The 21,939-nt window shown below is 33.4% G+C and overlaps 1 protein-coding gene across 3 annotated transcripts in view; it reads right to left on the minus strand.

The window, feature by feature from the left end:
- LOC145246786 (very long-chain specific acyl-CoA dehydrogenase, mitochondrial-like) overlaps positions 1-21,939 on the minus strand; it is a 296,798-nt gene that overhangs the window by 43,440 nt on the left and 231,419 nt on the right. For all 3 annotated transcript variants that reach the window (XR_013863168.1, XM_080108581.1, XM_080108582.1), the window contains exon 14: positions 1,881-1,953. Coding sequence is in view for 2 of the 3 variants with exons in the window: in XM_080108581.1 (XP_079964707.1) it covers positions 1,881-1,953 (73 nt within the window). In the remaining variant the exon portion in view is untranslated. The remainder of the gene's footprint in view (positions 1-1,880; positions 1,954-21,939) is intronic.

Below are 21,939 nucleotides of genomic sequence, written 5' to 3' on the forward strand. Positions count from 1 at the left end.
GTTAAGTATTTTCGAATACAACTTTGATGAAATCTTTCTAATAGTTTGAAGTGCTTCTTATATATTGTCCAAGTCTCTGATCCATATAGCAGAGTAGTAATAATGCATACTTCATAAATACTAAGCTTTGTTTTTGATGTAATTCCCTGATCTGACTATATGCGTTTCTCTACTTTACCAAAGGGCAATGATTATTCTGTGATTTAGTTCAGCATCAAACATACAGTTCCTACTCAGCATACCATCAAGATATACAAAACTTTCTGTAACCTTTAACCTTATCAATCAAGATGCTTGGTTCAACATATGGCATGTGTTTAGGCATATTTGGCTCTGACCTTTTTTCTTATACACAGCTTAAGTTTTACATGAACAAGTCTGTGATCACTGTCTGCACTCTACATAACTTACAGTACACATATCCTGAAGATCATACTTGCACATGACAATATAGAATATGCTGTGTTTTGATCTAGGATGTATTCATGTTATGGTATGTTTTTTGTTGGTAAAAAGTATTGCATACTGCAAGTCTATATTTAGTGCAGAACTGAAGAAGAATACCATTATCTTTTGCCTTATCAAGGCTATATTTTTCTAAGACATCCCAGGTGCATTAAGTAACAAAATCTTATCTAATTGTGGTATTCCTTTGATAAAATACTCTGGATATTGATAAAATCTAATTTTGACATCCTAACTACTATCCAAAGTAGGAGCATATGCTAAGATAACTGACATGTAATGACTACAAGGTAAATATACCCTCGGTGACATGGAAGATTTGTGCTGCACATTTTGATATTGGAATGAATTTAGCAGATAAAACATTTGATTCTTTAAATACAAGGGGTGGGGCATAAATACTGTTACAAAATAAAACTCAGATTTATCCCAACAAAATAATTTATTAGAAAACCCAATTACAGAAATGATTAGGAAATAATGAAGGAAAAATATGGCATAAGTATTATTCAAAGTGTTTCCCTGGAGCCTTCAGTACACTACAAAGTCTGCATTTCCTGCATTATCAGGTATTACCGCACGGCTTCTCACAAGGACTATCATTTTGATGCTTATAGGACTGTTGAAGTGAGAATAACTTTTCATCTGTGAAGATGATGTTATTGAGCGTGCCATCTGATACGGTTTAACAAAAATTGACGTCTGATGAGTCTCTTTGCAATTGTGGATTCAGAGAGAATTTGTCACTTTTGGAGCTTATAAGACTTCAACACGTCCTTCACAAAGTCCTTGGTGATGCTTGTGCTTTTTTTGCCATTTGTCTCATGGATCATTTTGGATTTCGCCTGATTTTTTCCCTAACATTTTTAATGAGTTAAAGTGTTCTTAAGATGTAGGGGCGGCCTGATCATTGTCTATCTTTGATCATACACAATCAAATATCACCAGTATAGAAATGAAAATCATGTTGCTCTTCAATTCAACATTGTTAAAAATTATCTTTTGTTTCTGAAAAAATAAGAAATCATACATTACATTATCATATAATAACAATTAAATAGTAAATTTATTTTAATATTATCGTAAAAAATAGTTCCGAAATTTTGTAACAGGACTTATGTCCCCCCCCCCCTTCAATTTCGGTCAATGAAAATGTCCCATTTTCCTCTTCTCCTATAAATAGAATCAACTACTTTTATTAATCCTCCCTTAACTATGGAATTGCTTTGCTTACTTAACTACTGCTTAATTATTTTTGTCTGGGCTAAATAGTAACTATGTATCAGGATTCGTGAGCTTTAGGGATGTTTTTCTCCATTTGTTTTAATGGCTCTGAATTTTTTTTAACCAGACCAACAGAATGCATTCATTGATAAAGTTTATTAGAGCTTAAATTGTACAAAAATGTTACTTACCAACAATTTTTTTACCATGTTTAACCAGCAGAGACTCAACAATTTCTCCAAATAAAGTAATGCATTTAGCTGTCTGCAGAACACAAATATAAAAAAATGTTTTTTATGAACAGAGAAAAATATTAAGAAACTAAAAATGAACATGCATAATTGATGGCTTATTTTTCATTAAAAAATCGACACATAAATTGGTACATCTTTCATGGATTTATTTTTTAGCCTGTCATAGGATTAAAGTTAACTGTAGATTTAAAATATACCAAAACAACAAATACATAATCATTAGAGTATTCAATAATGGCATCTATGTTTACTATTATACATTTGGTGAAGGAGTACAAACACAGGCGACCTTGCCTGTGTGTGAAACAAAAAAGTGTTGAAAGAGGTTATTTAGAATTACCTGACACCAGAAGGAGATGGGGGGGGGGGTCAGAGAGGCAAGTCTCAAAGCGATATATGGATGAAATCCCACAAATGACACGTCATGTGGGATCAAAGTGATAAAGAACGGTTAGATTTTAAATGAGTACTAGTTTTGAATTTGATGCAGGCCGTTATTAGGAACAATGTCTTAAGAATGAGTTTTGCGCATGGTGGTGGGTGCTGATATGTCTTCCCATTTGACTATCCAGTAGTTATTTCTGTATCTCTAATACTTTGTAAATTGTACTTAGGATTTCTTTAATTTTTTCTTTCAATAAATGTCCATTTCATAGACCATGTTGGTAATAGTCAGCTAATGTACTTCCTAACTTTTGCTGTGTCTGCTACTGGATCTGGTGAGAAGGCAAATCAGTTCCTCCGCTATTTTATTTCACGTCTATACTTTCCCTGTGCATGTAACTGTTTTTTTTTTTTTCTGATCATTTTTTTTTTATTTAATAATCATTGAAAAGGTTTTCTGCCTAGTTATTAAGAATTAATATTAGTTTATTTTTTTAGGAATTATTGAATACACTTTTTGTACTTTTTTTTCTTTAAAGAATCATTGAAAACATGTTTAAAACTTTTAATTAAGATTAGTTTTATTTTTTTTTAAAGAATTATTGAAAACCCTTTTTATGCTCTTTTTTATATACATATACATATTTATTATATAAATTCAAAAAATTACATTTTATTTTTATAATTTCATAAACATATATTTCTTATAAAATTTCAAATAAAATAAAAACTTATTTTTTAAATTTTGTTATTAAAAGTGCAAATAAGGACTAATTGTGTTATTTTTATCTTTTTATAATTTTGTTAATTTTTTTGTATACTAGACATACCCGGCCATACGTTGCTGTGGCTCAGTTTGGTTAAATGGAAAACGAAAAAGAAAATGCATTATGTTTATGTTCTCAATACTTGTGGCTACACAATATTTTGTGGTGATCCATTTTCTGTGCAAATATAAAGAGTGTCTAATTAGCTGACTGCAATATATACTCGTTCATGTGAGAAGTAATTAGTGTCTAGATGTAAGTCAGACAAATGTAAAAATTGTCCCTGAGCTTTGTTGATGGTTATTGTAAGCACCAAGTGAATTGTGAAGTGCAATATGTTAAATTAAAATGGTATATCTGTTAAAATCATTTTATGCACGTTTGCTGATGCTCACTCTTCTTAAGGTTGACAGAAGGAAAAATATGAGGGCTTAATATGAACATGTATGCGACTTTGTGTTTTTTGTATGGAAGTATTATCAAGAATAAATCGATGAAAAAAAATTATGTTTAATTTCAAATATTAATAACTACATTCTATTTCAGTACTTAATTTATATTTTTATTTCCTGATTGTTTTATTTAATGATAGCGTTTTCTCGTCATAAATGTTTATTATATCTACCAAGTTGATCTTAAGGATAGCATACTAAACCATTTTATTTTTCTTTCAGCCCCCCCCCCTCCTCTCAATTCTTGTCTTTTCATTTTATGTTGAATTTACTTATAACGGCACTAATTGAATTTCAGAAGACTCCCTCCCTCGCTGTTCTCTTATATCGCAATTTCTTAAACGTCACTCGCAAAAATTCAGAAAGCGATCACGTTTTTGTTTTAACGGTTAATTAAAAAAAAATAAAAAAGTCTTTTGGAACGCTGATATTAAAGCTAAAAGTCTTTTCAAATCAGTTTGCACTCTGGAGACGAATGCGTGTTCGAGATAAGTGTATTTTAATTCTTACGTTTAATTTCAAATATTAATAACTACATTCTATTTCAGTACTTAATTTATATTTTTATTTCCTGATTGTTTTATTTAATGATAGCATTTTCTCGTCATAAATGTTTATTATATCTACCAAGTTGATTGCATAAACAGATTAGGAAATTGTATTCATTGTTAATTCGTGAGAGGTGAATCTATCACTATACTTTCTCTTTAAAAAACACGCCAGTTGGACTTTTATTAAGTACAATACTTAATAGATTTTTTTTTTTTTTAAAGGAGAGTAGAGAACGTTTTGTGGAAGCGTTGTCGGCAGCTTCTGTTACTCTCACTTCTCTTTATTTATCACTCAGTCCTCATTTTTTTTAATGAGTGATTTTTCTCACAAAGGGAGAAGAAAAAGCTGTATTCTAGGTTGGCAGTATTTTGCGTGAACAGTCGACAGAGATGGCGGAAATTTTCTGTTTCTATGTCTATCCTTGTAGCCATGTCACTAGTAAGGGTGCTGGAGGTAAACGTTTTATCTGGGCTGACGTTATTCGCCTGATAGTCAGGGATCCGAACCTTGGATTAACCACTAAGGAGGCTATCCTATCAGCAGCTGCTGCTGTATTGCCATTTGGTGGATGGATTATGGACCATGCAGTAGATTCTGGTGGGGCCTCTCGATGCCATATTAGTGGGTAATTGTTACGGCTTTACCTTATGTTCTACAAAAAAAAAAATTCTTCATTACTTTTCTCTTAGTTTCCCCTCTCTGTCCTGCTCTAAGCAAGTCTGACGACCTAGTCCACAAACTCCAAAATTCCATCATGACAAGTTTCAATAAAAAATACACGATTAAACCCGGATCTGAAACTTCCAACGTAGACCCCCACTACCATGTCTCCTTCTCCAACATCAGGGGTTTACGTTCTAACCTTCCAGAGGTTGAAGCCCAATTACAGGAGACTAAACCAGACCTTTTATTTTTAAGCAAAACCTGAATTGGACAGACTATTTCCCTAAATGAGTTCGTAATTAAGGGATACTCTAACTTAACTTCCAAATCTGACCCCCTAGATCGCCATGGGCATGGAATATGTGCCTATATTAAAGATGGCTTTCCATGTGGTAGGGATATCTCCAGAGAAGATCCTAACTTACCCTATATGTGTTTCCGGGTTGCACTAGCTCACACTACTGCATTTATATTTACTCTCTATCGCCCCCATAACAACAGAGTTACTATCTTTAAAAGCATATCTGAGAAAACTGACCAAGTTCTATCAGCTTATTCTTCAGCTAACATTCACGTATGTGGAGACTTCAATGTTCAAAATGTGGAATGGTTGACCCACTCAAACAAGACCGATGATGAGGGGAGGTTCTGTCATGATTTCTCCATTGCTTATGACCTCACTCAGATTGTTCACGAACCAACCCGTGTGCCCGACAATGACGGCCAGTATGCGAGTCACCTAGACCTTTTTCTCACAACTTGCCCTGAACTATGTTCAGTTTCCATTCTGTCTCCTCTTGGATCTTCCGACCACTCAGTTGTACCAATTAAGATAAAAATGAAATGTAATAAGTCCTCAGACGTACCTCTCCATTGTACAGTATATCGATACACTGTGGCTGACTGGGATAGTTTCGTACATTTATATCGGATCTTCCTCTGTGCCCATGTTTAAAAAGGATGTGTCGTCTATAGTATCAGACCTGACGGAATTAATTGTACGTATAGACCATTTCATACCCTCAGAAAAGTTCCAGCAAAAACCTAACAGCCAGCCATGATTTTCTCCAGAATGTGCTGCTGCTATTGCGCACAAAAATCACTTTTTCCACTGCTTCCAACGGAATAGATGTATAGAAACTAAAGGCGCTTTCAAGACTGCCAGCAACCATTGTAAGAAAGTAATAAAGAATGCAAGAGAGTTATATGCTCAATCCATCAAGTCCAAAGTAGCTGAGCAGCGGCTTGGTTCCCACCAGTTTTGGCAAATAGCAAAGAGAATCCTGAACAGAAGCGTGTGCTCTATCCCAACTATCATCAATGGACCTGAGGTAATCTTGTCAGCATCAGACAAAGCCAAACTCTTTGCCAAGAACTTTGCAGAAAAAATTCAACCAGAACTAGCGCCCATACTTACAAAACTGTTTAAACGTTGTTTTAAGGAGAATTGCTTCCTATCACCCTGGAAAATCTCATCAGTATGCTCTGTATTTAAGAATTCAGGCGATCGTTCATCCCCCTCTCAGTACAGGCCAATAAGTCTCCTGTGTGTCATGAGTAAGTTGCTGGAATCTGTGTTAAATAAAGAAGTAATTAACCATCTCAGCAAAAATAACCTTCTTAGTGACACACAGCATGGTTTCCGTTCTGCTAGATCTATAGCAGATGTGCTTACAGTTATATCTCATAGGATTAGCGAACCTCTCGACATATCAAAAGGATAGGGTATGGCATAAAGGTTTACTTCACAAGATCTCCAGCTATGGGATAGCTGGAAATGTCTTCTCAATTATTAAATCATTTCTCTCTGATAGGTTCATAAAAGTAGTAGTTGATGGGCAAAAATCAGAAGCTCACAGTATTAATGCTGGAGTTGCTCAGGGGTCTATCCTGGGCCTAACTCTTTTCCTGATCTACATTAATGATCTTCCAAATCACATCCTTACATCATTCGTAGACATTTTTTCTGACGACACTACAATCTATGGCAGCACATCTAAGACAGTAAACGACCAAGTTCTCTCCGATTCTCTCTCCTCTGATCTTGATCACGTTGTACAATGGGGAAAGGAGTGGCTGGTTACTTTTAATGCATCTAAAACCAAGCTTCTATCTTTACATCATCAACGTTCTGATCCCCATCTGGCATCAATTGAAATGAATGGCTCTCGTCTTCGGGAGGCCTCAAGTTTTGACAGGCTTCTGGGCTTGACCTTTACTCCTGATCCTAAATGGAATACGCACATCAAATCTGTTGCCAAGGCCGCTGGAAAAATGGTGAGATCCTTCTATCGATCCAGTAGATATCTCACTGCTGATGCAATTCTCTATCTATATAAGAGCCAGGTACGTCCAAGTATGGAGTACTGTTGCCACATCGGGGCAGAAGCTGCCAGAAAAGACTTGTCCTGCCTTGATAGGATTCAAAATAGACTTCGTGGCCTGGTGGGAGATATCCTTCTCTCTTCTCTGTAACCTCTATCTCACATATCTTAAAAGAGATGTTAAAAGCTTGTCTCTGCTTTATCATTATTTTCATGGAAAGTGTTCGACTGAGCTTCAATCTATGGTCCCCCCTCGCTAAACTTTCACAAGAAACACTCGTCTAGCTGAAAACACTATCAATAATTCCCCCACTCTTTATCTGTGCCTAAACCTAAACATAGGTTCCATGATCAAAGCTTTTTTCTTAGAACTGCACGCCTGTAGAATTGTCTTCCGTTTTCCTGCTTTCCAGCTGTCTATAATATGGTTGTCTTCAAGTCCAACGTGAACAAGTTTCTGATGGACCGTTCCAATTAAGTTAACAAATTTACCGAACTTCAATTACTATCGATTACTACATTGTCCTTTTGACTTCTGTACACTCTTTAACCCTTATCCTTGAGTGGCCTATCGGCCTTGATAAGTGGTCACGCCTATGTAAAAAAAAAAAAAAAAAAGAAAAGAAAACTTTCAAAGAATCCAACGTAGGAAACTAATGATAATTTAGAAGGAAGAAAGAAAAGGAAAAAATGCAAAAATGTTGAAGGAGTAAAGGTCAAGCCCAGAAAAAAAGGAAATAGTTTAGCAAACTGTTTTTTATTCAAATAAATATGCTTATTTTTGCACATTTGTTTTTGAGAAAAAATATTGCTTTAAAATTTAATAAATGTAAATAAGAATACTCGTAAACGTTTTTGTTGCTTCTTTGTTCTTGTAGCGAAATTCGAAAATTAAAATATTAATTTTTTTTAAGTGGAACCAATGGTATCTACTGAATGGCTATGTCACAGTACTGAAAGTCTCCAAAAATTATGAAAAATGATGAGACAGAAAATTAATTATTAAAGAAAATAGTTTTTGAAGAAATTATAAATTTTAGCTATTTCCCTTGTTGCATACAAAACAAACATGGCCGAAATCAATTATTCATTAAATCATAGAAGCAAATGTTTTATGTAATATTCCAGAAATACTTAACTAACTGGCATGCCAATTAGGTAGATAACATTGCTTATTGTTGAAATTGACAAAAAATTTAAGTAGTTATTGTTTTTTAATTAAAAATCAATTTTTCAGTTGTCGGATTTCACTACAATAAATGAAGCACCCTTTTTTTACCAGCAGCTTACCTGTATAATTATATATATATATATATATATATATATATATATATATATATATATATATATATATATATATATATATATATATATTGTTTTTATTTTCGTTTTTTTTTTTTTTTTGTTTTTGTAACTTTTTGAGCGGACTGTTGGCGATTGAAAACTAATCTTTCAGAGTATCCAAAACAAAATGCAAAAAATCAAAATGTAAAGATTTTTAGGGGGTGCTCAATTTCTAATACAAAGTTCTAGTAAATCGACCCCACTTATTGGAAACACAAAACGGAATTATTGCCCGTATGATTAGAGGCTCTTTTATCTTTTTCAATATTTTCAGTAGATTATTGTTTAAACACTCATTTACCAGATTCTGAATAAATAAAAAATGCCAAAGCTTCAATATTTAAAAATTTTTAGGTGTTGCTTAGTTTCTAATACAACTTAAGTAGAAGTTTGTGGTAGTTTCACGATAAAACTTGTTATAATTTAGTGTCTTAATATTATTTTTAAGTAAAAATAAGTTGTTTTGGTCTAAATTCCAAAACTCATTTCACTCTAAGTAATTTAGGTGAATAATAGGAATTAACCACAATTAGTAAACTTGTTCTCAAACAATGACAAGCAATTAAACGGACTCCTCAATAAATAGGTTTTGTGTATTCGTCATGTAGTACTATAGGGACTACCATTTTTATGTGAACTTTTCCAAAATGTACACATGATCTGGTGACGTCATCAATTGATGTGAGCCACGGCGAACGATTTTTTTTTTTTTTTTTTTTTTTTTTTTTTTAACTATTATTTACTACTGTAATTTAATAGGAATTTATTTTACATCCAAATAGTTTACTTAAAGATTAAATTATCGAAATGTAAAAAAAAGATTCATCATTATCGTTAGAAATAATTAAGTAAAATCTGTTTTTTTTCAGTGGAGGTAGAAAACATAACACAAAAATAAAATGTTACGTGACTTTTTTGACATCTATGGAAGAGCAAAAGCAACAATAAAATACTTTAAGTTCACTACACCTGTTATTTGTTTTTGATACTTTGGAACGATTTAAATTATTTATACGGAAGAGCATTTTTACCCCCTGAATACTACTTGGGAATAATTTTCCCTTTTACCAGTTTGGTGTCTCCACATATATTTGTTTTATTATACACATTGATTCGAAAATGTTGTCAAATAACAAATATATAACAAATAAATGTTATCAAAGGCAAGATAAGTAATTTTTCTACCTAACTGGGTAAGTTCTTTTTTATGTTTTTATTTAATGTAAAATGTTTATTCAGTTCAAAAAAGACTCGATATTCACTTCAAAATAAGAAATAAAACAGAGACATCGAGGCCATCTTTTCTTGTTCGCCAACAACCTTCAACATTACTGGTTTTTTTTTTTTTCGAACCGATTAAACATTTTACATTAAATAAAAACACTATAAAAGTATCCAGTTAGGTAGAAAAGTAACTTATCTTGCGTTTGATAACATTTTTTATATATTTGTTTTTTTGACAACTTTTTCGAATCTGTGTAAACCCATATATTTTTACTTCCACAGATATTTTAAAGCCGTTTTTGTCTTTTTTTAAAACCTAAATAAATAATGAGAGGTACAGCATCAATGAAGTAGAAATTCTTCTAGACTGAGGCAATTTAAATTTTTTTCTTCCGATCCAAAGTGCCCCTTTCTTAGGAAGCTGGATATTCCCCATCCAGTTAGGTAGAAACGTAACTTTTGATAACATTTATTTGTTATATATATACATATTTTTTGACAACTTTTTCGTGCCTATGTGTATAGTAAAACAAACCCAATTAAATTATTAAATACAATAAGCACGAATTCATTTTTGCTTTGTTTTTCAATAAAGAACCTGACCACTTCATTACTACTAAAATTAAAAACAAATGTTAATGAAAGAAGTTGAGTTTTTAAAGTATCTAAAATTAGAAAAAAAAGTTTAATAAACTTTAAAATTAAACGTAAAACAAGAAAAAGTTTATAAAAATAATTTAACAGTTTACTTTTAATAGATAATTTGGTTACTTTTTAGTAAGCACTAAAAGAATAATCGAGTTAAGCTGTGAAGTTTTGGAACGGTGGAAGTGAATGTTTTCACCCAGTTTATTTAGATCCGTGCAAGCTTCCGTATTTTATTTCATAAAACAAGGCATACAAGAATATCGCAGTCCATGTAAAAAAACTGCATTTTAACGCAGTATTAATTTTGAATTGGTTTTAATCCAGCCATAAAATAGCTGGCAAGAACCATGTAAATTTTATAACTTTATATTTAAAAATTTTTTTTTACACAATTAAAAAATTTATGTTGTAGTTAAGATTTTTGAAATAATGGAATTTTAATTGTTTTAATCTTTAAAAAAAAAAGTTAATTTTTAAGAGGATACTTTTTCTTATTAATATATACTATAATCAGTTGAATACTGATTATAGTATATATTAATTAGAAAAAACGTTATTAAAAAAAAAAAATTAAATTTATATCAACTTTTTGATTGCAACTTCAAGCTTTTGTTCAATATGTGTATTTAAATTTAAAAAAAAAATAAATATTTTTTACTTATTTGAACTCTTATGTTTCATAATAAATAGAAATTTCGATAAATTTAAATATATTTTGTTCAAATTTCGAAAAAATAAATATGGGGAGGACATGCACTAAAAAACTATTTCCTCTCGTATATTTTACGGAAACTGCATTTTATATGTAATTTCATTCAAAAATGGATAAGTATCGAAAATTTCACGAAAATCTAACCATTAGTTGATTTTTGGTAGATTTATTAAACACGGGTATGTTTTCACGTTCGGAATGTCTACTACATGGGAACGTTATTTTAAAGCGCCAATTATGTAAACACGATTTTCGTCTCACAATTTCATTATTTTCGTTCGATGAAAAAATTTTTTAAAAATTATTACTAGTTTATTTTGACTTTCTTCTTTTAAATGGTACAAAAGTTATATTGATAATATTAATTTATAATAACGTTACATCGTTTTACATATAGGGGAGGGGTAATTCTGTGGTGACTTTTGGCAGTCCCTACACGAGGGACGTGCAATAAGTAATGCCCCTAACCCACTTCCAGTTATCTGGTCTAGCTGAAATTTGGCATGTGCAATGATTTATATCTCTACGGGTTATGTGGCAAATTACAGCTCTGAACTAATTGTGGTTTCTGTTTTACAGGTGTTTGAACTGAGTCAGGTGTGAAATGGAGCCTGTTTAATGTCGAGCAGTGATCCGGTTTTTGTATTTGAAAGGACGCACACCACAGGAGACTTTTGATGAAATGAAAGAAACTTATGGTGATAATGCCCCATCATATGACCTCGTAAAACGCTGGCATCGTGAATTCAAACATGGCCGGAAGTCTGTGGAAACAGCTCCCAGACCTGGTCCCCCACCCTTCTACCATTGATAAGGCATCTGTCTGTCAAGTTGAGGCTGCCATTTTGGAAGATCGGTGCATTACAAATAGCCCAAGATGTCAAGATTAGTACAGGGTCTGTGGAAACTATCATTCATGACCATTTGCATATGCATAAGGTAGACACCTTATGCATATGCAAATGGTCATGAATGATAGTTTCCACTGATGGATTCGCAGGTTGCTCACACCATTCCAGAAATGAGAACGCGTCAAGTGCTCGAGGATGAATTTGGAGATGTGCCAAGAAGATGAATCAAAGTTTTTCAAAAGACTGATTACACAGGATGAAACGTGGGTCCATCACTATGATCCAGAGACCGAAGCCCAGTCTATGCAGTGGAAACACTTGGACTCATCACCTCCAAAGAAGGCAAGGGTGCCGCCCTCTGCTGACAAGGTCATGCTCACAGTCATCTGGGATCAAGAAGGAGTAGTGATGACAGATTTCCTGGCAAAGGGTACCACAATTACAGGAGCCTATTATGCTTCACTTTTGAGGAAATTAAGGGTAGCTTTCAAAATCAAGAGGCGGGGCAAGATCAGCAAAGGTACCCTCCTCTTTCAGGACAACGTTCCGGTCCACAACTCGCATGTCGCCAGATATGAAGCACTGGTGTGTGGTTATGAAATCCTCTCCCATCCTCCTCTTTTAAAAAAATTGAAGACGAAAAACACATAATGGCTGTGTGCATTGTACAGGTAAACATTTTTATCGATTAAATTTTTAACAATTCTTCTGTCAAATATCGGTACTAGCGTATATTGTGAACCAGCTCAGCGTTCGCTCAGCTTTGGCTGGAACATGACGTCAATAGCTGGATTGTATCAAGCATCGCCAATAAAATTATAACAGCACTATGTAAAAGAAAATAACAAAATGAATAAATGTAGAATGTAGAAACAAACAAACAAACAAAAACTACTGTAATTTGGTGTTTTATTATTCATTTTTTTTTTTTTTAAATAATAATTGTCAAGAAAACGTTAGAAGCCAAAATGAATTTTTTTGGAGTTAAATAATTTTAAGGAAATGTTTTAAGAAAAAGTACAAACAAATTTTTTTTTGTTTTTCAAATATATTTTTACCATATTTTTTTTGTTTTAAAGTTTTTTTTTATCAAGGAAAACTGGAAACAAACTTTTTTTTTTTTCCAAGTATATTTCTAAGTATTTTTTGTAAAAAAAATTTTTTTTTTTTTCGATTTCATTTAAATTGGAAAAGAAGGTTTCAAAAATTTATTATGTCCATGATTTGTATGTAACAAGTTGTTACATACAAATCATAGACAGTACCAACAAGTTGTTATAGTAATAACTGGTGTTATTTTTTTTTTTTTCTCCAATATTATCCAAAATTAATTTTTTTTTTTTTTTTGGGGGGGGGGGTCAAATAATGTAGTTTTCTTTGTACCAAGGTGAGCATTTTATTATATGGGGAAACTTTTACAAAAAAAAGAAAAAACGGTATTATTTTACTTTAAGGCCCATCTCATGTTCCTATATAACAAAATATATTTTTTTTTAGATTTCGGTGTGCTAAAAACGAATCTGCAAACCATTTCCGTCGCAAAAAAATAGTTTTTATGATATGAATAAATTACTTTTTCGAAAGGTGGGTGATCACTTTTCCTTGTAAATTTAACCAAAAATGAGCACCTACTTTCTGGCCACCTGAGACAGGGGGCATTTTTTGTGTGTTTATTGGCTAAAATGTTTTGCGTTTGATTTCTTTTCCATGGTATTAACCTCGGAACTAGGACTATTTTCCATTTCACAGCCTAGCTTTCCTGTACGCTACGCGTGAGCAAAAACGAAGACTGTTAAATGTGCACTCGTGTCCCAAACTGCCTTGTCACAGTGTAGTATTGACGAAAAATTAAAATTAGATGAAAAACAAGTACTTTTAACGATATATATAAACCATGTAATTCCATATGTTATCACAGGTGGTCATTTTGTACGCGTAAGGGTGCACATTGTCAACTATTATTATTTGAAAGTACAAGAAAAAAATATGTTTAGTTGAAAGTACAAGATGAAAATATGTTTAGTTGAAAGGACTAGATGAAAATATGTTTAGTTGAAAGGACTAGATGAAAATATGTTTAGTTGAAAGGACTAGATGAAAATATGTTTAGTTGAAAGGACTAGATGAAAATATGTTTAGTTGAAAGGACTAGATGAAAATATGTTTAGTTGAAAGGACTAGATAAAAATATGTTTAGTTGATTGGTTGGTTGTTTTGTTTTACGGCATATCAACCCTTTTCAGGTTATTTAATGCCGAATCTGGTGATTTTGAAGAACGATTTGTTAATATAGTATATTTGTTTTTTAAGTCGTATTCTATTTAACCCATAGTTGGGACCCTAACAGGTGCTACCACCCCGGGTCAGAGTGGACCTGGGAGCAATGGCAATTAAAGGGTGGCTCCACACTCCCTAAGGCGTGCAAGCTGGGGCCCTCACCATCGGATATAGTTTAAGGTCATATCCAGGACCGTTGTGTAAGAGGGTTCTTTTTAAATTTTTTTATATAGGCCAATTTTTTTAAGATATAAGAGTATGGTGTGGGGATTGTTTTTTTTTTCAAATAACTTTTTACTATTGTTTTCTTTGTAGAATCGCTGTCTTACTGTTACAAAATCAGTACATTCAATTAATATGTGTTTGATTGTGAGTGGTGTTTGACAAGGTAGACAGATTGGTTGGTTTTCTTTTTTTACAAGATATGAGTGGGTTAAGTGGGTGTGGCCTATTTTTATTCTTGTAAGTTTAACTTCTTTTCTGTTTAATTTCGTGTTTTGTTCTTGTTTTTTTTTATTTTTGGCATGATTTCGTGCAGTTTATTGTTAGGGTATTCGTTCCAGTAAGTTTGCCATTTCTCTGTTGTGTATGCGTTGATACATCTTTTTAGATCTATGTATGGAATTTTTAAATTTGTATCGATTGGGAGGTTTAAGGCATTTTTTGCTGGTGAGTCTGCTAATTCATTACCTTTAATACCGGAATGGCTGGGTATCCAGCAGAAAATGATTTCTTTTTTACTGTTTAATTCCGTTAATTTTTGGAGTAGTTTTGCGATTAGGGGGTTGTCCATCTTTTTATTTTTAATAGTTTTTAGAGTAGATTGGGAGTCTGAAAGGATTATAAACTTGTTTTTTCTGTTATTGGAGACTAGATTGAGAGCTAGGATTAAAGCATGTATTTCAGCACTGAAGATTGAAGTTTCTTTTGGGAGGTTTGATTGTTTTTTGATTGATTTATTGAGTATTGCTGCACTGGCTGTTGCGTTGTTTTGTTTAGACCCATCTGTATAGATGTGTATGTGGTCTGGATACTTTTCTTTGATTTTATCGAGATCATCATGATAGGTTATTGGATGAGTATGTTTCTTTTCATGTCTACTTAAACTTAGGTCGATGTTAGGGGATACGATTTTCCAGGGAGGTGTTTTTGGTAAGACAGTTTTGTGAATTTTGGTTATGGGGAGATTTACTTCTTGGGAGATCGATTTTATCCTAAGTCCAAAGGTTTTGATTGCGTTTTCTTTTTGGTCGAAGAGGTGTTTGCAGTTTGGGTTTAAGGTGCTATTGTGTGCTGGGTTAGTGGGATTGGCTGTCAGTTTTGTGTAGTATTTTAGACCGAGGTTTTGGTTTCTGAGCATTGGAGGGGTTTCATGTGCTTCTGCATACAGGCTTTCTACAGGGGAGGTTGGAAATGCTCCTAGTGCTAGTCTTATTCCTGAATGGCATATTGTATTGAGGGTTTTTAGGTATGACTTTCTGGTGGATTGATATATGAAGCTACCATAATCTATTTTTGATCTAATTAATGCTCTGTATAGTTTCAGTGGTGTGTTCTTGTCAGCTCCCCAATCTGTATGGGCAATGACTCGTAGGAGTTGTAATGCTTTATTACATTTGGTTTTGATATGATTGATGCGTGGAATGAAATTAAGTTTTTTGTCAAAAATGATTCCTAGGTGCTTGTGTTCGTTTACAAATGGAATTTTTTCACCTTCAATCTGTAAGGTTGGGTCAGGGTGGAGTTTGTGTTGGTTACAGAAATGGATGCATTTTGTTTTAGTTTTGGAGAATTTGAAACCATTTTAGTTGCCCATTTATTAATTTTATTTATGTTGTGTTGTAATTTCCTTTCAATAGTGTGAGTGTATTTAGATCTGTAGCTGATTGAGCAGTCATCTACATATAAAGAGCTATGTATATCAGGAGAGAGTTCTTTTATAATGTAATTGATTTTAATGTTGAAGAGAGTTGTTGATAATATACTGCCTTGGGGCAATCCTTCTTGTTTTTGTGGGTCTGATAAAGTCGAGTTTATGCGAACTTGGAAAGATCTGTCTGTTAAGAAGTTTTTTATAAATTCAGGTAGTCTACCTCTTAGTCCAATGTTGTGGAGATCTTTTATGATACCGTATTTCCAAGTAGTATCATACGCCTTCTCTAAGTCAAAAAATATGGTGGTTATATGTTGTTTCTTAATGAAAGCTTCCCTGATATATGTTTCTAGATTGATGATATGATCAATGCATCCACGATTTTTTTGGTAGCCACATTGATTTTTTGAAATGATATTGTTTATTTCTAGGTACCATATTAAACGGAAGTTGATCATTCTTTCCATGGTTTTGCATAAGCAACTTGTTAGAGCAATAGGTCGGTAATTTTCTGGATTTGATGAATCTTTTCCCGGTTTTGCTATGGGAATTATTGTGGCTTGTTTCCATATTTTGGGAAATTCTTTCTTTATCCATATTTTGTTGAACATTTGCAGGAGAGTTTTAAGTGATTCGGGAGGTATATTTTTTAGGAAACTGTAGTGGATCTCATCCGGTCCCACGGCGGAGTTGTGGGATTTTTCTATGGCATCTTTAAGTTCGTCTAGTGAGAAGGTCTCGTTGTAGGGTTTTTGGTTATTGGAATCGAAGTTTATTTTATATTTTTCCTGATTTTCCTTTAGTGTTTGAAATTGTTTTTTGTATTGTTTCGATGATGAATTGTTAGCGAAAGTTTTGGCCAGTGTATCAGCTATATCTTTGTTTTCAGTTATTTTGTTGTTTTTAGCGAGGAGGTGATTGTTTAGGTTGGGGTTATCTTTCCCGGAGATTTTTCTAATCATTTTCCAGATAGTTTTAGGTTTGGTAGAAGTGTTGATTTGATTGATGAATTGTTGCCAACAATTTTGTTTTGATTCCTTTATTGTTTTACGTGCTTTTGTTCGGAGTCGTTTATATTCTATGAGGTTACTGGTTATGGGTTGCTTTTTGAATTTCCTTAAGGCTGCCTTTCTTTTTCTTATGGCTTTTTTTGCATTCTTGGTTGAACCATGGTTTTTTTCTTTTTATTTGGAGGGCAATTTTGGGGATGCATTCTTTAGCTATTAGAATTAGAGTTCGGGAGAAGTCTTCCATTGATTGAACGTTTTGTTCTATTAATTGTTGCGAGCATAATTGTTTGAATTTTATCCAGTTTGCTTTGTTCGTATTTCCATCTTGGTATGTTGTTTTGGATAGTACTATTGTAGTCTATTATGATGGGAAAATGATCGCTTTCACAAGAATCATCATAAGTTTTCCATGTATAATCCAGAAAGCTTGATGGGTCACACATGGTTAGATCAATGGCACGGGTTTGTTGGATTTATGTAGGTGGGTTCTTTTTTGTTGAGAAGGCATATGTTGTTATTGTTTATAAATTGTTCGATTTTATTTCCTTTGGAGTTGGTGGTTTTGCATCCCCATAGTGTGCTATGGCTGTTAAAGTCTCCTAGAAGGATGAAAGGTGAAGGTAATTGTGTGATTAGGTTTTCTAATTCAGTATTATTTATTGGTTCAGTAGGAGGTAAGTATAGAGAACAGATTGTGAGAGTTTTTTGGAGTGTGACTTGGGCTGCAACTGCCTGAAGATTGGTTTGGACAGTAAGCTTGCTCTTTAGGATATCGTTTCTTACTAGGATTGATGTGCCTCCATTGGATCGTAAGTCTGTATTATGGATATAATGATACTGTTCGTAGTTTTTTGTAGAAATGTCTCTAGTAGACAGATGACTACTGGGTTGTGTAGTGAAATAAGTATAAGGAGTTTGTTAAAATTAGGTTTAATGCCTTGGCAGTTCCATTGAATGATGAGTTTTCTTATTGTGTTCTGCCATTTGTCTGGGGGTGTTTTGTCTTCTACCTCCATCTCCTCCAGTTGTTTATTTTTTGTCGGAGTTTGTATCTTTGGTAGAGTGTTTGGTTGGGTTTTTTCTTTTTTTTGTTTGGATCTGGACGTTGATCTGGATCTTGCTTGAGATGTTGCGGTTTTGGGTTCTTGCTCATCCTCTTGATTACTTGTGTTTGGTTTCTTTTTTTTTTTCCAGGGTGTTTTCGGTTTCCATTTTTCCTAGAATTTGGAATCTATTTTGAATGTTTACTGTTTGGTTTTCTTCTTTTCTGGTTCCTTTGCGGAGGGTACTAGGCAAGTGTTCTTTTGATTTGGGGATGTTTTCAGTTTGTGTGGGTTTTTTGTTAGAGGATTGTGTTTGATTTTTGGGATCTGGTGGGATTTTACTCTCAACTGTTTGGTAGCTATTTCCAAGTACAGCTGGAGTTGATGGCAGTTGCCCTAAGGTGGCCCTCAATGTCTCAACTAGTTCACGAAGTGATTTTATGAGGGTAGAGATTTCCTTTAGTTCAGTGTTTTCTATTGTTTTTAATTGATTTTTGGTTGCACCTGCATATGATCTAGTTGGTTCTGTTGTGGTGGCTGTTTCAATAATTTTCCTGGCTTCAGTAAAACTTATGTTTTTAGTATATTTGAGTTCATTTATTTTTTTTTCTGTGATCCAGTTTTGGTAGAGCGAGGAGTATGCTGGATGGTTCTCTCCACAGTTTGGGTATTTTATATTTCCTTGGCATTCTGTTTCCTGGTGTTCGTTACTGCTACACTTTGGGCATACTGCTTTCCTGGTGCAGTATTCTTTGAAGTGGCCAAATTTTTGGCAGTTTAGGCAGCGAAGTGGTCTGGGGATATATGTTTCTACTTTAATGTTAATATATCCAATCTTGAGTTCAGTTGGTGGAATGGGAGTATTGAAAGTTAATATGTATGTGTTGGTGTTAATTATTTGTTCGTTTCTTTTTATTGTAATTCTTTTAGTATCTATAACTATTTGATTTTTTAGGTTTGTTTTTATTTCATCTGGAGAGCAGGTGTTTAGTTCTGGACATCTGATGACTCCCTTTGAGGTGTTGAGGGTTTTGTGAGGGTAGGCATTGATGTTTATATCATGGAACTTTGTCCATGTTAAACTTTCTTTGGCACTACTTTTTAGTAGATACTTGTATAAGTAAAGTCCCATTTTTTAATTTTTTAATTTGTTTTGTGTTCAGATTTTTGTTGATAATTCTTTCGATTTTGAATGGGGACATTTTTGTTATTTGTGTGTTATCTTGCGATTCCAAAGTTTGTGTTTTCATCTTCATCGCTTTGGGGCCTTTTAATTTTTTTGGAAGCCATAGAATATTTTTTGTTTTTTCATCATCCTTGCTCCCCACCCTCCTCGGAGCCCTAAATTGGGAGATGGTTGGGGGGAAACCCATTCGCCCAAGCATCTCAGGGATACAATGATGATATACTAAAACAGTGAGTATAGCTGCTTATGACGATTTTTTCCATTTCCTTGGACCCAGCAAGGTTTGGAAAGGGTTAGTTGTCAATAGCATCAGTTTTCACCATCTGATTGGCCCTTGCCATTGCCTTCTAATGATAGTATGGGTGTGATTTTTTTTTTTAAGAGTATAATGTGTTTGTGTTTCTCTTTATGGGGGTTTACTATTATTAGGGACTGTCATGACTAGCCGGTTGGTCGGGTCGAGCCTGCCCGACTGCCCGTCTAGCCGAAGTAAGGGCCAAAGTGGAGTGTTGCTAAATCACGGCCATTTGGTTCCAAGGTCGTGAGTTGCTCAGCAACCAAGATCCCGTTCTAAGGCATTACGGATCGCCACCTACGGCCAACAGGTGGCCCCATTGAGGTACTTTTACTCTCTGCAGGGGGGCAGTCAGTGTATTCTGATACTCACCAACGGGGTCTGGGAGGGGGGGGATAAAAAAAGGGAGGGAGGAGGGTTGTTGTTTTTGTTTTTGGTTTTGCAGAACAAAATTAAGTTTTACAAAAGAGATCAGAAAACAAAAAACATCAATGTAGGTGCATTTCGTCTCAGGAAGCCAAAAGACAGCCTGATCTGGTAGCACCAGGCTTAGTTGAAAGGACTAGATAAAAATATGCTTAGTTGAAAGGACTAGATAAAAATATGCTTAGTTGAAAGGACTAGATAAAAAATATGCTTAGTTGAAAGGACTAGATAAAAATATGCTTAGTTGAAAGGACTAGATAAAAATATGCTTAGTTGAAAGGACTAGATAAAAATATGCTTAGTTGAAAGGACTAGATAAAAATAGGCTTAGTTGAAAGGACTAGATAAAAATAGGCTTAGTTGAAATGACTAGATAAAAATATGCTTTGTTGAAAAGACTAGATAAAAATATGCTTAGTTAAAAGGACTAGATAAAAATATGCTTAGTTGAAAGGACTAGATAAAAATAGGCTTAGTTGAAAGGACTAGATAAAAATAGGCTTAGTTGAAATGACTAGATAAAAATATGCTTTGTTGAAAAGACTAGATAAAAATATGCTTAGTTGAAAGGACTAGATAAAAATATGCTTAGTTGAAAGGACTAGATAAAAATAGGCTTAGTGGAAAGGACTAGATAAAAATAGGCTTAGTTGAAAGGACTAGATAAAAATATGCTTAGTTGAAAGGACTAGATAAAAATAGGCTTAGTTGAAAGGACTAGATAAAAATATGCTTAGTTGAAAGGACTAGACTGGATAAAAATATGCTTAGTTGAAAAGACTAGATAAAAATATGCTTAGTTGAAAGGACTAGATAAATAGGCTTAGTTGAAAGGACTAGATAAAAATAGGCTTAGTTGAAAGGACTAGATAAAAATAGGCTAAGTTGAAAGGACTAGATAAATAGGCTTAGTTGAAAGGACTAGATAAAAATATGCTTAGTTGAAAGGCCTAGATAAAAATATGCTTAGTTGAAAGGACTAGATAAAAATAGGCTTAGTTGAAAAGACTAGATAAAACTAGGCTTAGTTGAAAGGACTAGATAAAAATAGGCTTAGTTAAAAGGACTAGATAAAAATAGGCTTAGTGTAAAGGACTAGATAAAAATAGGCTTAGTTGAAAGGACTAGATAAAAATATGCCTAGTTGAAAGGACTAGATAAAAATAGGCTAAGTTGAAAGGACTAGATAAATAGGCTTAGTTGAAAGGACTAGATAAAAATAGGCTTAGTTGAAAGGACTAGATAAAAATAGGCTAAGTTGAAAGGACTAGATAAATAGGCTTAGTTGAAAGGACTAGATAAAGAGGCTTAGTTGAAAGGACTAGATAAACATATGCTTAGTTCAAAGGACTAGATAAAAATATGCTTAGTTCAAAGGACTAGATAAAAATATGCTTAGTTGAAAGGACTAGATAAAAATAGGCTTAGTTGAAAGGACTAGATAAAAAAAGGCTTAGTTGAAAGGACTAGATAACAATAGGCTTAGTTGAAAGGACTAGATAAAAATAGGCTTAGTTGAAAGGACTAGATAAAAATAGGCTTAGTTGAAAGGACTAGATAAAAATACCCTTAGTTGCAAGAACTAGATAAAAATAGGCTTAGTTGAAAGGACTAGATAAAAATATGCTTAGTTGAAAGGACTAGATAAAAATAGGCTTAATTGAAGTGACTAGATAAAAATATGCTTTGTTGAAAAGACTAGATAAAAATATGCTTTGTTGAAAAGACTAGATAAAAATATGCTTAGTTGAAAGGACTAGATAAAAATATGCTTAGTTGAAAGGACTAGATAAAAATATGCTTAGTGGAAAGGACTAGATAAAAATAGGCTTAGTTGAAAGGACTAGATAAAAATATGCTTAGTTGAAAGGACTAGATAAAAATAGGCTTAGTTGAAAGGACTAGATAAAAATATGCTTAGTTGAAAGGACTAGACTAGATAAAAATATGCTTAGTTGAAAAGAC

Source organism: Euprymna scolopes, chromosome 24, assembly GCF_053919585.1.
Source record: "Euprymna scolopes isolate OS-2025 chromosome 24, ASM5391958v1, whole genome shotgun sequence".
Taxonomy (NCBI): Eukaryota; Metazoa; Mollusca; class Cephalopoda; order Sepiida; family Sepiolidae; genus Euprymna; species Euprymna scolopes.